The sequence below is a fragment of the Buteo buteo genome, chromosome Z (assembly GCF_964188355.1).
Source record: "Buteo buteo chromosome Z, bButBut1.hap1.1, whole genome shotgun sequence".
Lineage (NCBI taxonomy): Eukaryota > Metazoa > Chordata > Aves > Accipitriformes > Accipitridae > Buteo > Buteo buteo.
Window position 1 is genome coordinate 80,254,496 of NC_134204.1, and position 14,223 is coordinate 80,268,718.

Genomic DNA, 14,223 nt, shown 5'->3' on the forward strand with positions numbered 1-14,223 from the left:
GAGGGAGCATCATAATGTGTGTTCATTGGGAGAATGAGTGAAGGCAGTATAGATTACCTAACCTTCATGGATACTAGACTGCTGTGCAGTTGTAGCTTTGTGTCATGGTTTCAGCCCAGCCGGTACCAAAGCTCCACGAAGCCGCTCGCTCGCTCCTCCCTCCCCCCCCCCATCTCGCCTCAGGGATGAGGAGAAAACACAAAGAAACGCTCCTGGCTCGAGACGAGGGCAGGCAGGGACCACTCCCCGCTGAGGGTCACGGGCAGAAGACAGGCTCAACCTGGGGGAGAAACACGATCCGCTCGCCTTACTACCAGTCAGATCAAAAGAAGGCTCCTGAGAAGTAAAACCAAACCTGGGGACACCTTCCCCCCACCCCTCCCTCCTTCCCGCCTCAACCCCACTCCCGCTTCTCTCTACCTCCTCCCGCCGGCGGCGCAGGGCAACGGCGGTTGACAGGCTGACAGGCGGCTCGCCAGCCGTTGTCTCTGCCGCTCCTTCCTCCTCCTCCTCGCTCTGCTCTTCCCCTGCTCCAGCGTGGGGTTCTTCCCACAGGACACAGTTCTCCCTCAGCTTCTGCGGCACAGAAGAGTCCTTTCCGCGGGCCGCAGTTCCTCACAAACTTCCCTGGCGGGGGTCCTTGCCGCCGACCCATCTTCAGTCCCAGGCTTCCCTCTGGAGCCGCCGCCATCTTGGGGGCATCCGTCCCCCTGCGCCGGCTTTCCTCTGGAGCCGCCGCCATCTTGGGGGCATCCGTCCCTCTCTCCCCGGGCTGCGGGCGGGCATCTGCTGCCCCGCTCCCCTCCGTGGGCTGGGGGGGGACAGCCTGCCGCCTCACCACGGGCTGCGGGGGCATCCACCTCCTCCGGCGCACCTCCTCCCCTCCCCTCCTTCCTCGCTGACCGTGCTGCCTGCACAGGGCTTTCTCTCACATCCCGCTCTCCTCCCCCGCTGCAGGTTCCCCTTCTTCAACCTGTTCTCCCAGAGGGCTCCCGCCATCGCTGACGGGCTCGGCCTTGGCCAGCGGCGGACCCGACTCGGAGCCGGGGAGGCTTCTGGCAGCTTCTCTCAGGAGCTGGCCCTGCGGCCCCCTACCCTGCTACCAAAAAAAACCCCGCTCCACACAAACCCATAACAATGTCATAGCTTTTCTGAGGGCGCAACAGCTTAACTTTCTGCCTCGTAAGACTTTTTGTCTTTTTATTAGTACTTCTTGTCTTTAAAAAGAAAAAAACCCAAAAACATTCCTTGTGGGCATGTTGTGTATTGTTGTGTTTTCAACCACCTAGCCAGGAGGAGAAACTGGTAGGAATTCACAGTTGTCCTCTGTGGACTAATCTGGAAGGTGATTGTCTAGTTTTCATGTGGTCCTACAGCTTTTTTATCAGTGAAAATGGCAACACTTGTGAATTCTGGCTTCTGTACTGGAGGGAGGTGTGAGGTTAGTGGCTCCTGCTTTCTCTCCCATCTGCAGCACTTGTGAGGCCAAGCAACTTCACAGTTTCTTTATTTAGGTGTTTGTCTCTTGTTGTGGTACCCTTCTTCCTAGCTCAACCAGAATCAATTGTATATCCCAATTATTTTACTATTATTATTGTCATTTTATTGTTATTATTCCTTTCTGTTCTGTTAAACTCTTCTTATCTCAACCCATGAGTATTACTTCCCCCCCGCCCCCGATTCTCTCCCCCATCCCACTGGGTGGGGGGTAAGTGCGCGAACGGCTGCATGGTGCTTAGTTGCTGGCCAGGGTTAAACCACAACAGTGGGATTGTGCAGGTGTAGTCCAGGCTAGGGATGCATTTTTTTCCCCCATATCTGCTTAAAAATAGGCAGGATATATATCCTGTTGGAGTATAAGAGCATATTCTGTTCTTTCAAAGCAGTCTTCAGCAAGCTTTTAAAATATTTTGGTGAAGGGAGCTAGTAACCTGAAGGCAAATATGCTTACTATTCCTGACAGAGTTGGGGAACCTATTTAGCCAACATAGCTCCTGAGCCAGCATTGGTAGATAGCTTGGGAAGCAGTGGCCTCTGTGTGGTGGTGCATTTCTTTCTCCCTTTATGGGCTGATTTACGAACTCAGGAAGTCTTGCTAGGCCTTAGCATAAGTGTAATGAGTCGGGCGGTTAAGACTCCCTTGACCGTACCAGGGACTCTCACACAGTGAAGACAGGGAGTCATGCAGGCTGTCTCAAGGACTCCTGCTGTCTGACAAAAACAACAAAAAAACCCCGAAAGTAGAGATAACTAGTTCTCTCTTAGCAACCTTGAGACATCCCAGTCCTCCCCTGACAACCTTGGAGCATCCTGTATCTGAATTTTAAGTCCTTCTCTGACAGTCCTGGAGTCTTCCTTATCTGAATTGTAACTCACATGAAATGATACCAGCGCAGATGGAATCCCAGTAATTTGCTGATGACTAAAGCCAATCATCTCACGAACCTATAAGCAGCGGTACTGAGACCCTTTGAGCTCTCCTAGACCGCAGTGGGCTGTGACCGGCATCTCCCTCTGAGCCTCTTGGAGCTTGCAGACTTTTCTGTTTGTGAAGATCAGAGGTCTGTCGCTGAAAGCTGACAAGACTGGGCTGATACTCTCTGTTCCTTGAGGCTCGACCCTTCCCCCCTTGAGAAGGAAGCCAAAGCATTCGACATGAATGTTTTCACTGAACTTGAGGGGATTTTTTAACAGGTATATCTCTTTTGCTTGCTTTTATGTATATCTCTTAGTGCCTTTATGCATGTGTGTGTACTAACCTTAATATTCTACAGCAAGTATATTACAAGCTACTGCTTTTTAAATCTATACTTAAATTGCTTAAACTTTATTCAACTGTGAATGAATCTCAGGCTGTTATTAGACTCATAATTCCTTTAGATATAAACTGTTAACCAAGTCTGGGACTAGGAGTCGATCTAGCCGTACCTAGACTCCAACAGGAGTTTAGAAAACAAGGGGGTCTTCTCTGAACCTCATGATTCAATGGGAGGGTCTCCCTTACCCTTTTTACATTCCTGATCTTTGTACAAATCATGAGAAATCAATTCTAACTTGATTTTTCTTTGTATATATCTGGGGTTTTTTAACTTACTGCATTTTCAGTCTCTGTATACCTGATTTTAGTCTGATTCTAACTTAATTTTCCTGTGTGCATTTCATCCGTTTATTAAGTAATAGAGTGAACCTTGCCATCAAATTCTGTGAAGCCACACTTTTATATAAATTCCTACTAAATAATTTTTCTTTTGCCAGTACCATTGGAAATGATTCTTTAAGTGGTCCAAACCACTCCATTTCATGACACTCTGGCTTAGACAGTGGAGGCAAATTGGAATTTCATGACAAACTGGTAATGCTTGTTAGGGAGAGACTTGGTGCAGCTCACAGTGCTGCAAGGTCAGTGGATAAGGAATGGCTCTTTGCTGGTATGAGACTAGATCGTTTTAACCATTACCTGAATCATAATGGTAAATTGCAACAGTTATCTTCAGAGACAATACCAAAGCAGTAAAGCAAATCTGACCCAATTCTGGGTTCAGTCCTTGTTCTTATCACTGTTGTTTAATGTAAAATAGTTACAGGATTAACAGAAGTAGGAGTGAATTTGGGAACAGGCTGTGCAACCTGAAATTCTTTTCATCACTCCATATAAGATTTTTAATGTAACACTTGTGTCCTTCTTGGTGCTGCTCTTTGTTGTGTACGTATTGTGGGTTTGGGGATTTTTTCTGAAGGTTTCTTCACAAGAGATTAAGATACAGGCTTGAATATTAGGCTGCAGAGAGTTTAGAATCAAGTGTATTTCTTGGAAGAGTTTTCTAATCACTGTGCAATTGTATACCAGCTGCTTCCAGCTATGATCTTAAACAACAATTTTTAAAAATCCCATTTTGCCTATTTTTTGGGCACCTGGCCTTACGTGATTAGATCTGCTCACAGCAAGAAATTTTAGGTTCTGTTTCATAGCTGAATCTGAGACAGTATTGGGAAGAGCTGAGTGCTTGACTGTGTGATGTGGGTGTTCCTGGTCATGTGTGGAAGGTTGGTTTGTAGATACCTAAGGATTGCTTTGGTCCAACAGAAATATCCGACAAATCTCAAAAGCTTACACTATGGATAGGTTGTGGTACAGTCCTGGGGAACAGGATAGGAAGAACCCCTCATCGAAAGCAGACTTTGTAGTTTTGTATTGGGTTTCTGTGGCAACATTTTGGTAGCAAGGGTGCTACAGCGGTGGCTTCTGTGAGAAGCTGCTAGAAGCTTCCCTTATGTCCGACAGAGCCAATGCCAGCCAGCTCCAAGACAGACCTGCTGCTGGCAAAGGCTGAGCTCATCAGTGGCGATGGTAGTGCCTCTGGGATAACAGATCTAAGAAGGGGAAAAAAGTTGCTGTGGAACAGAAACTGCTTCTGGAGAGAGGATTGAGAATATGTGAGAGCAACAACCCTGCAGACCCTAAGGTCAGTGCAGAAGAAGGGGAGGAGGTGCTCCAGGTGCTGGAGCAGAGATTCCCCTGCAGCCCATAGAGAAGACCATGGTGAGGCAGGCTGTCTCCCTGCAGCCTGTGGAGGACCCCCTGCCAGAGCAGGGGGATGCCCGAAGGAGGCTGTGACCCTGTGGGAAGCCCCCACTGGAGCAGGGTCCTGGCAGGACCTGTGGCCCTTTGGAGAGAGGAGCCTACGCTGGAGCAGGTTTGCTGGCAGGACTTGTGACCCCACAGGGGACCCACGCTGGAGCAGTTTGTGAAGAACTGCAGCCCATGGGAAGGACCCACATTGGAGAAGTTCATGAACGACTGTCTCCTGTGGGAGGGACCCCACGCTGGAGCAGGACAAGAGTGTGAGGAGTCCTGCCCTTGAGGAGGAAGGAGCAGCAGAGACAATGTGTGATGAACTGACCACAGCCCCCATTCCCCATCCCCCAGTGCTGCTGGGGGGAAGGAGGTAGAGAAAATTGGGAGTGAAGCTGTGCCCAAGAAGAAGTGAAGGGGCGGAGGGGAGGGTGTTTTAAGATTTGGTTTAATTTCTTGTTACGCTGCTGTGGTTTGATTGGTAATAGATTAAGTTAATTTTCCCCAAGTCGAGTCTGTTTTGCCCATGACAGTCATGGGGATGATCTCTCCTTGTCCTTATCTTGGCCCACAAGCCTTTTGTTAATATTTTCTCTCCCCTGTCCAGCTGAGGAGGGGGGAGTGATAGAGCACCTTTGATGGGCACCTGGCATCCAGCCAGGGCCAACCCACCACAAGTTTGGCCCAAATTATGGAGCTTTTGAGGTTCTTAATCATAGCATCGTAGAGTACTTTGGGTTGGAAGGCACCTTTAAAAATCAAGTCCAACATTCCTTCTGTAGGCAAGTACATCTCTCAACTAGGTCAGGTTGCTCAGAGCCCTGTCCAATCTGACCTTGAACACTTCCAGGGATGGGGCATCCACAACTTCTCTGTGCAGCCTGTTCCTCTGTCTCACCACCCTCATTGTAAAAAAATTGTTCCTTTTATCCAATGGAAATCTACCCTCTTTGAGTTTAAAACTGTTGCCTTTGTCCTGTAACTACAGGCCCTGGTAGAAAGGCTCTCTCCACCTGTCTTATAAGCCCCCTTTATATATGTAAAAGCCACAATAAGTTCTCCCAGGATCCTCCTGTTCTTCACGGTGAGTGTCCTGGTTTCAGCTGGAATAGAGTTAATTGTCTTCCTAGTAGCTGGTCCAGTGCTATGTTTTGAGTTCAGTATGCAAAGAATGTTGATAACACTTATGTTTTCAGTTGTTGCTAAGTAGTGTTTAGACTAAGTCCAAGATTTTTCAGCTTCTCATGCCCAGCCAGCGAGAAAGCTGGAGGGGCACAAGAAGTTGGCACAGGACACAGCCAGGGCACCTGACCCAAACTGGCCAGCGGTGTATTCCATACCATGTGATGTCATGCCCAGTATATAAACTGGGGGGAGTGGGGGCAGGGAGATCACCTCTCAGGGACGAACTGGGTGTTGATCAGCAGGTGGTGAGCAATCGCACTGTGCATCATTTGTCTATTCCAGTCCTTTTGTTATTACTGTTGTCATTTTATTAGTGTTATCATTATCATTATTAGTTTCTTCTTTTTCTATTCAATTAAACCATTCTTGTCTCAACCCACGAGTTCTACTTCTTTTCCCGATTTGCTCACCCATCCCACTGGGTGGGGGGGGAGTGAGTGAGCGGCTGCGTGGTGCGTAGTTGCTGGCTGGGGTTAAACCACGACAGTGAGCAACCCCAACTCTCAGCCTTTCCTCATAGGAGAGCTATTCCATCCCTCTGACCATTTTTGTGGCCCTCCTCTGGACCTGCTCCAACAGGTGCCTGTCTGTCTTGTGTTGGGGACCCCAGAGCTGGATGCAGTAAAAGCCTTTTTGAGAAAAGCCTTTTTTAGTCTAGTACTTCCCCTTTTCCCCAAACAGAAATGTATTGTAAGATACATATGCCAAAGCTCCTTTTCTCCTTCCCTACTTCCAAAAATGTGTATGCATGCTTTATGTAATGCAGTCTGTTTTAGTAAAAGAGGTAAATAATAATAGGAAATTAATTCAGGAAATGCTGGGATTTTTGACTGTAATATTTAATTCTATATTTTTCTGGTTCAGGTTTTTTGTGGTGGCTGTTGCAAACGCAAGTGCAAACTACAGTACATGGAGAAGGAAGCAAGAGTCTGTACTGGCTGTTATGATCATATTAATAAAGGTAAAAAGGGTTTTTTTGGTAATTGCAGTAATCATTAAAGGAAGAATAGGTACAGCTAACATCTCTGTTAACCTTTGTTCTTTTGGGGAAGCTTCACTACTTTAATTGGTGTATGTTTTCCTATTTCTGATGTGGAGGGAAGAAGAGAATAATTTTACCTCTTAGTTGGATTTCAGTCCTTATTTTAAACTTTGAGTAGCAAGCTGGTTATTTTTTATTAAAAAAAAAAAAAGTTTGAATTCCGTAGGACTAAATGTAAAGTTATGCTGTTGGGTTATCTGTAGCAAGAGTCTGGAAAAAGTGATCGTCCCTCCACAGTAGCCTTCTACATGTTTAAAGGCCATACCCCTGCTCATTCTCACAAGTTATTTGCCCATTTTATGTAGCTTTCCGTCCTGATATTTTTATAACTCACCTAACAGTGATACAGTAATTGAATCATAAGATAAACTTTTCTTAACTGAAAGCTAAGCATGGATGCTTCTGGAAACATCAGGAGAAAAAATTGAGGTCCTGATTATTAATATTTAAATAACAAGTTGAAAACATACCAGACTTTTAATACACCACCTGTGTCCTGGTTTCAGCTGGGATAGAGTTAACTGTCTTCCTGGTAGCTGGTCCAGTGCTATATTTTGAGTTTAGTATGCAAAGAATGTTGATAACACTGATGTTTTCAGTTGTTGCTAAGTAGTGTTTAGACTAAGTCCAAGATTTTTCAGCTTCTCATGCCCAGCCAGCGAGAAAGCTGGAGGGGCACAAGAAGCTGGCACAGGACACAGCCAGGGCACCTGACCCAAACTGGCCAACAGTGTATTCCATACCATGGGACATCCCATCTAGTATAGGAACTGGGAAGTGGGGGCAGGGAATCGCTGCTGGAGGACTGGCTGGGTGTTGGTCAATGGATGGTGAGCAATTGCCCTGCACATCATTTGTACATTCCAATCCTTTTATTACTACTGTTGTCATTTTATTAGTGTTATCGTTATCATTATTAGTTTCTTCTTTTCTGTTCTATTAAACCGTTCTTATCTCAACCCACGAGTTTTACTTCTTTTTCCCGATTTTCTCCCCCATCCCACTGGATGGGGGGGAGTGAGTGAGCGACTGCGTGGTGCTTAGGTGCTGGCTGGGGTTAAACCACGGCAGCCTGCATGGAATTTGACTTGATAAATGTGATATATGTATTTGCACCAAGGTACAGGGATCATATGGTTCAATGTAGTCACTGCAACAGTAGCAAGAGGTACAAGGAGGTCTGTTTCTCTTAGGAACAAATTAGGCAGATGTGGAGGTAGAACATCAAGGCATCTACATTTTCTTCTGTACAGTAGCTTGGGTGTTCATTTTTCATAACTAGCTCACAAACTGTGCACTGCTCTTGAAAAAAAACCAACCAAACAAAAACCAAACAACAAACCACCCATAATACTGCACTGCAAATGAAATTTAATCAATTGTGAGATCTTAAACACTACTTATGTTTTTTTAGCACAGGCATTTGAAAGGATGATGAGTCCAACTGGTACTGTCCCCAAGTCCAGTATCTCCTCTGAGTGTTCTTCTGTTGTTCCACCTTTGGAGGAAGCCCAGATGTCTGGTAGTGCTCGCTCTCCTTCACCTTCTGCATTGTTACCTATCTCAGTACTTAAACAACCTCGTGTTGAAGGTATGCTAAATATAGTATAATATATCTAATACTTTCAGAGTATCTTTGGAGAGAGTTGTTTATCGCACCATGGATACTTACTTGGCATAGTGATATTTTTGTGGGAAATGGAAACTCTGTGAACTGGGACACTGGAAAGTTACTTTTAGTTCCCAATTTTGATGCCATGTATGAGCTTGACCAAGTCTGTCTTAAGTCTCCATTTATGAAATGTGGATGTTAGTTTTTTCATTGTCCCCCCTGTTGTATTGTAATTTTTTGTGTATGTAAATATTACTTTCATCATTTTTATATAGCTTAGGAGATCTCTGGCTTGTGTTGCAACTGCCAGTCTTACAGTAAAAACAAAAACTTGTTGTTGAGGAAAAAGTTGCTAGAGAGAGCAATAGGGGTTCATTCTCTGTGTAAATACGAATGATTAGTGGCTAAGTAGTGTCTTTGTTCCACTGTTATTAAACCTGACCTCCTTCAATGAAAATATATTTTTAAACAAAGCAATAAGCTAACTTTTTTAGACTGTATTTCATCTTTTAGTTGTGATACGCATGTCTCTCTTACTACAGAGGGATGATTGAGGAAGTAGCCTTCCTCATATAGGAACTGATAAATATAACTATAGCACGGCAGCTCCCTCTAAGTATGCAATTTTTTTTGCATGTATTTGCCTCACTGGAGACTGGCTGATGTCAAACTGTCTACCTGTGCTTCGTTCCAGTAAACAGATTCTCTATATATTTGGGGGGAGAAGGGGCTTAATTTTTATCCCTTTCAGCTGTTAGAACAGTACAACAATATGAAGCCAGTGTTGTTTTCTTAATCTGTCCTAGGGCTGTGCCCCAAAGAACAGAGGAGAGTTTGGTTTGCAGATGGTATTTTGCCAAATGGTGAAGTGGCAGATACAATAAAACTTTCTTCTGGAGCAAAGAGGTTGTCACAGGACTTCAGTCCAGTAAACCCTGACTTGCCAGAGATGCATATGGTATGAATTAAGAAGTGTGTATAGGTGCATGAATTGCCTCTTGAAATACCTTTGCTTGCTATTGATGGGGCCCTTACATACCATAGTAAGACTTTTGCTTCACAGTGTTTGGAATTTGAGCCAATATTTTATTTATTTTTGTGTGGGTGGCTGTGAAGTCCTTGGACTGAAATATTCTGTAGACCATACTTCAAAAGAAACCATGTTTGGTTTGGGGTGTATGTGAACTTTAAAAATGGTATGGCAGAAATTTTTCCAAAAGAAGTTTTTTTCTACACAGCCTTTGATTAACTACTTTTATGAAGGTAACTTCAGCCATAGTTCTGAAACCTGTCATTAACAACATGCTTATAGTAGAAGTTTGTGTGTTTTTTTTCCAGTGGCTTGCTATAGTTTGCCTGTTGGATTAGACTAAGTAGAAGTTGCATAATGCCCTAGAATACGACACTACAGGGTGCAGCAAAATCTCTGTGTTACTTCCAATGTGAACTAATATTGAACTGAGAGGGGGATTGTTTTTTTTAATAATAGATCATATTCATGATGTTGAACTAGTTGCACTTGCACCACTTCTTTGGACTTTTGTTGTCAAGTTTGCTGTCGAAAGATTTGGAGAGATTCCTCAGATGTAGTCTTTTTAAAACAAAACATAGCTCTGAAGTGCTGTCTCAAGCAGTAACAAATTCGATGATTCTAACAGTGTTCAAGAGGGTTTTTTTAAAACAAATCAGTAAAGCTAACGACCAGACCAGGTCATTATTATTTGTATATGGAGGATCTGAACAGTTACCAGGTGTACAGCATGTAAATCAGCCTTAATTCATGAAGAAGGGATAGTAGTAAATGGGACTTCTTTGAAGAAGGAAGGACTCCAGTAAGTTGCAGTAATCAAAAGGTATAGCCTGTCTTATGGTTTTGGGAAAGAGTAGGATGTTTTCACGTGCAAAACATAAGCAATGTCTAAAATTAAAAGCAGCATGGACAAAGTGAGTGGGAAGCAATTAGTTGGTGGTTCTTGTATGCAGCTTCAGAAGCTCAAACAAAACCACCATACTGCAGCTCTAAAGCAAAGGATGTACTTTACTAGGTAACACATAATCCTGAACATGCTGACACAGGATACTATGAAGGTTAAAAATGTAAAGTGATATGAAACACCGGCAAGCAAATTTGTGGGGAGAAAATCTGTTAGAGGCCGGTTTAGTCATGTTTTTTCTGTGTTTGTGGGATGATATTTTGGGTACTGGTGTCTTTTTGTTTTTCTGATACATGTATCCTCTAAACAGAGAATTTGCTGGAAGCTGATGGCATACCAGGAGAACTATTACAGGGCAAGCATAGAGTTGTTAGCTTTTTTTCTTGTTGCAATGAAATGTCTTCCCTATTGAGACAGGATGCAAGTCTAACACACTTGAAAGGTGATAGTGCACCTCTTGATTTGTTTTGGGGTTTTTTTTTATGGCAGCTCATATCCTAATGTGCCTATACTCGTAGCTTGTCATATCCATTTCACTGGGGCAGCAGCATAGGTTTGACTCCAAACTAGAAATGAATCAGATGGTAAAAAAACTAGACTCTGCTATTATTACATAGCGTCAAAATAGAAATAAATACACTTTCAGTACTGAACTGCTGATCCCAATGACGGCAAATTACAATGATAACAAGGTTCAGTAGCTGGTGAGTGTGGAAACAGTAATACTAACCAGATTGTTGGAGGAGTACTTGGTTTATTGTTGATTGTGTTACATCTGACTGTTGTATGCTAAAATGACCAATCTGCAGTGCTCTGATATGAATTTCATGTTACCGAACAAACAAATTAATGATGCATCTTCACCTAATGTAACTCCTACAAATGGAAGGGGGAAAAAAAAAAAAAAAAAGATCCAGGAGAGATTTGGTGGTTTTCTTCTTGGTTAGAGGAAATGCATTCTTAGTATTTGTGATAGATTTCTTTCTCTTTTTGCTTCTAGAATGCTAGTAATGAAATTTCAGCTTGTTGTGAGACAAGAGTGTAGATTTTTTTTTTTTCTTCTTCATAGGCTGCCATCACAGTGGAAGATGACATACTAACTGATGTAGATCCAAAACTGAAGGAAGAAATTGGTACTGTTACAAGAGTGGAGAAACCATGTCCTTCTGTGTCTTCAGATGATGCACAGCAGTCTGTTCCAGGCCAGAGTGAGGTGGTACATAGGTATAAATCTGTAGCTCTGGAAACTAAAGAATGCTCTCCTACTGCAGAAGCTGAGAAGACTAGTTCCAGTTCAGTTGATCAGACTACAAGTGGTGTCCCCGTTAGCCCTTCAAGTTGCAGAGCACTGTGTGGTGTTGAAAACTGTGTTCGTAAAGAGATCAGCCTTGTTCCTGATGATGATAAACTGCCACCACTTTTGCTTGCAGTGGGTGAAAAAGGAAAAGGTAAAATTTGAGAAAATTGTTAAAATTTAATCACCTGATGCAAGATTTCTAAATATGAACTTGTGTGTATATAATTTGTATTTTAATACAATTCTGATCTCTCATTAATTGCTGCACATTGGATTGTTGTTAATAATGCATTTTTAATTATCCAAGATCAATATGTTATGAAGAGAGTACTTCATCACTTAAATGCATTTTAGTAGTGACTGTGCTTATTGATGGTAACTAACAGTACCAGTATATGGATGAGGAGACAGCATATGCAATTAGTCAGTAATTACCAAATGAATGGTAGCCCTAGTTTGCACCTTTGTTAAAAGTTACTGCGTTATTTTTATATGTTCCTTGAATCTTAGGGTAAGCTGTTCATTGGTTGATAGTTAGCTATTCTAAGCTTGAGAATAATTACCACCCTCTTAAGAGAGGAGGATGGGACAGCCTTCCAGATACTGTGATCTGTAATTCTTGTTTTAGATAGTTGGCTGACATGTTGAACTGAATGAGGTGTTAATTTCTGTAGATCGTCTAGTGGAAGAACATCCATCTCACCAACAGGTCACCTTGCTTCTTGTGGAAGGAAGTCCTAATCCATTAACTTTTATCCTAAATGCAAACTTGCTTGTAAATGTCAAGCTAATAACTTGTAAGTAGTGCACATTTTCTTTTCCATTAAATCCAGCTTCCTTTTTCAGACTGTAAAGCAGCATTGCTATGGTATCTATCTTTTTAATTAAAGATTCTTCAGAAAAGTGCTGGTACTTCTCAACAAATGGACTACATGGTTTGGGTCAGGCAGAAATTATCATTCTGTTGCAGTGTTTGCCAGATGAAGAGATTTTTCCTAGTGAAGTATTCAGATTATTTATTGACATCTATAAGGATGCAATGAAAGGTATGTAATTTTAATGTCTAACTTCTTACATTGTAATATCTTCTTGCTGATCTTTAAAGCTGGAAGTTGATACATAGTTTTTCTTGTGGTTTTTGTAGGTATCTAATGATTCTGTTTAAAAACCCTGCAGTGTTAGCCTTGGGTTCTAAATAACAGGAAGACAAAAAAATCTAAGTTTCTTTGTTTCATGTACTTCTGTAAACATCCTGTTTGCAGGGGTTTTTTTGTTGTTCTTCATTTATACTGTGTTGGAGATTCTGGGTGTAAGTCCTTGAGTTTAGGACATCTGGAACTTTATTTGTAGAAGTACAATACTCTTATGTATATAAATATTTGAGGTCTGTTAATCAAAGTTCATCAATTGGTGTGTGCCAAAACATTGTACACTCTAGGGTTTTTGGTATTTGTTTGGAAAAACTTCATTTCATATTCAAGTTCACTTAGTTAATAAATATAGAGCACTTAGTCTATGGGTTTAGATGTCTGTCAGACTTTCAGGAAGATGTGAAATACACCACATGGCTGACAAGTCTGTAGGAGACCACTGGTTGGAGTAGTTTTCTTGACACTAATGTATTACGTCTCCAGGTGTGCAAAGACTCTCTGTCCCTCTTTCTACAGGAAAATTAATAAGAAACATGGAAAACATCACTTTTACTGAAAACTTTCTCAGTAACAAAGAGCATGGAGGATTCCTGTTTGTTTCACCAAGTTTTCAGAAACTTGAAGATCAAATTCTACCAGAAAACCCTTTTCTTTTTGGCATTCTCATCCATAAGCTGGAAATACCCTGGGCAAAAGTTTTTCCAATCCGTTTAATGTTGAGAATGGGAGCAGAATATGGGGGTAAGTTTTAACACTTTAAATAGCTGCATAAATGTATTTTCCAAAGGGAATTTTACGAGATTTTTAGACAAGCAAAATATTTAAAATCATATTTGCAGTATTTTTTATTACACTTGTGTAAGACTGATGTTTGTTTCATACACAGGAACCAACCTATTGAGGCACTTGGGAATTTACATTGTCCTGCTAGACTCCCTTAATTTTTTTTTCCTCTTCTTAGCTGATAAGAAAGCTAAGAAACCAAAACTGACAGTAATAAAGTATCAAAATACCTAACTTTTGTTGTCATGGGAGAAAGGTTTGAAGGGAATTTCACAAACCCAATTTACAACTCTGACAAATTGGGATTTTGAATTAAATTACTGAAATAGAGTATATTGGCAAAATATTACTGCTTCATTAAATGAATAAAGGTATTCATTGCTTACAACAATAACTTACAAATTAATACATTTGAAATCTCTAGGGCTGTAAAAATGCAGGAGGCATTCTTTCAAAGTAAGATAGATGAAGAGCATGTAATTGTGCACCACCAGAGGTTGTGCAGTGACACAACCTCCATGTGGGAATTACCTTCCACAGTCTGTTGCAGGCTGATGGGAGCATTTTCTGCTCTCCCAATGAGATTTACATTGACGCTGCTCCAGTCCCACCAAACGAAAGTGTTTATGCAGAGTCCCATTGCCTT

General features: G+C 42.3%; 1 protein-coding gene across 5 annotated transcripts in view; it reads left to right on the forward strand.

Moving 5' to 3' along the window:
• Positions 1-14,223, forward strand: part of ZFYVE16 (zinc finger FYVE-type containing 16) — a 35,554-nt gene that overhangs the window by 10,790 nt on the left and 10,541 nt on the right. For 4 of the 5 annotated variants that reach the window (XR_012648816.1, XM_075019479.1, XM_075019480.1 and 1 more), the window contains exons 4-10: positions 6,623-6,719; positions 8,215-8,391; positions 9,219-9,370; positions 11,416-11,794; positions 12,318-12,440; positions 12,534-12,689; positions 13,311-13,535. Coding sequence is in view for 4 of the 5 variants with exons in the window: in XM_075019479.1 (XP_074875580.1) it covers positions 6,623-6,719; positions 8,215-8,391; positions 9,219-9,370; positions 11,416-11,794; positions 12,318-12,440; positions 12,534-12,689; positions 13,311-13,535 (1,309 nt within the window). In the remaining variant the exon portion in view is untranslated. The remainder of the gene's footprint in view (positions 1-6,622; positions 6,720-8,214; positions 8,392-9,218; positions 9,371-11,415; positions 11,795-12,317; positions 12,441-12,533; positions 12,690-13,310; positions 13,536-14,223) is intronic. The other variant, XM_075019478.1, reaches the window with a different exon arrangement.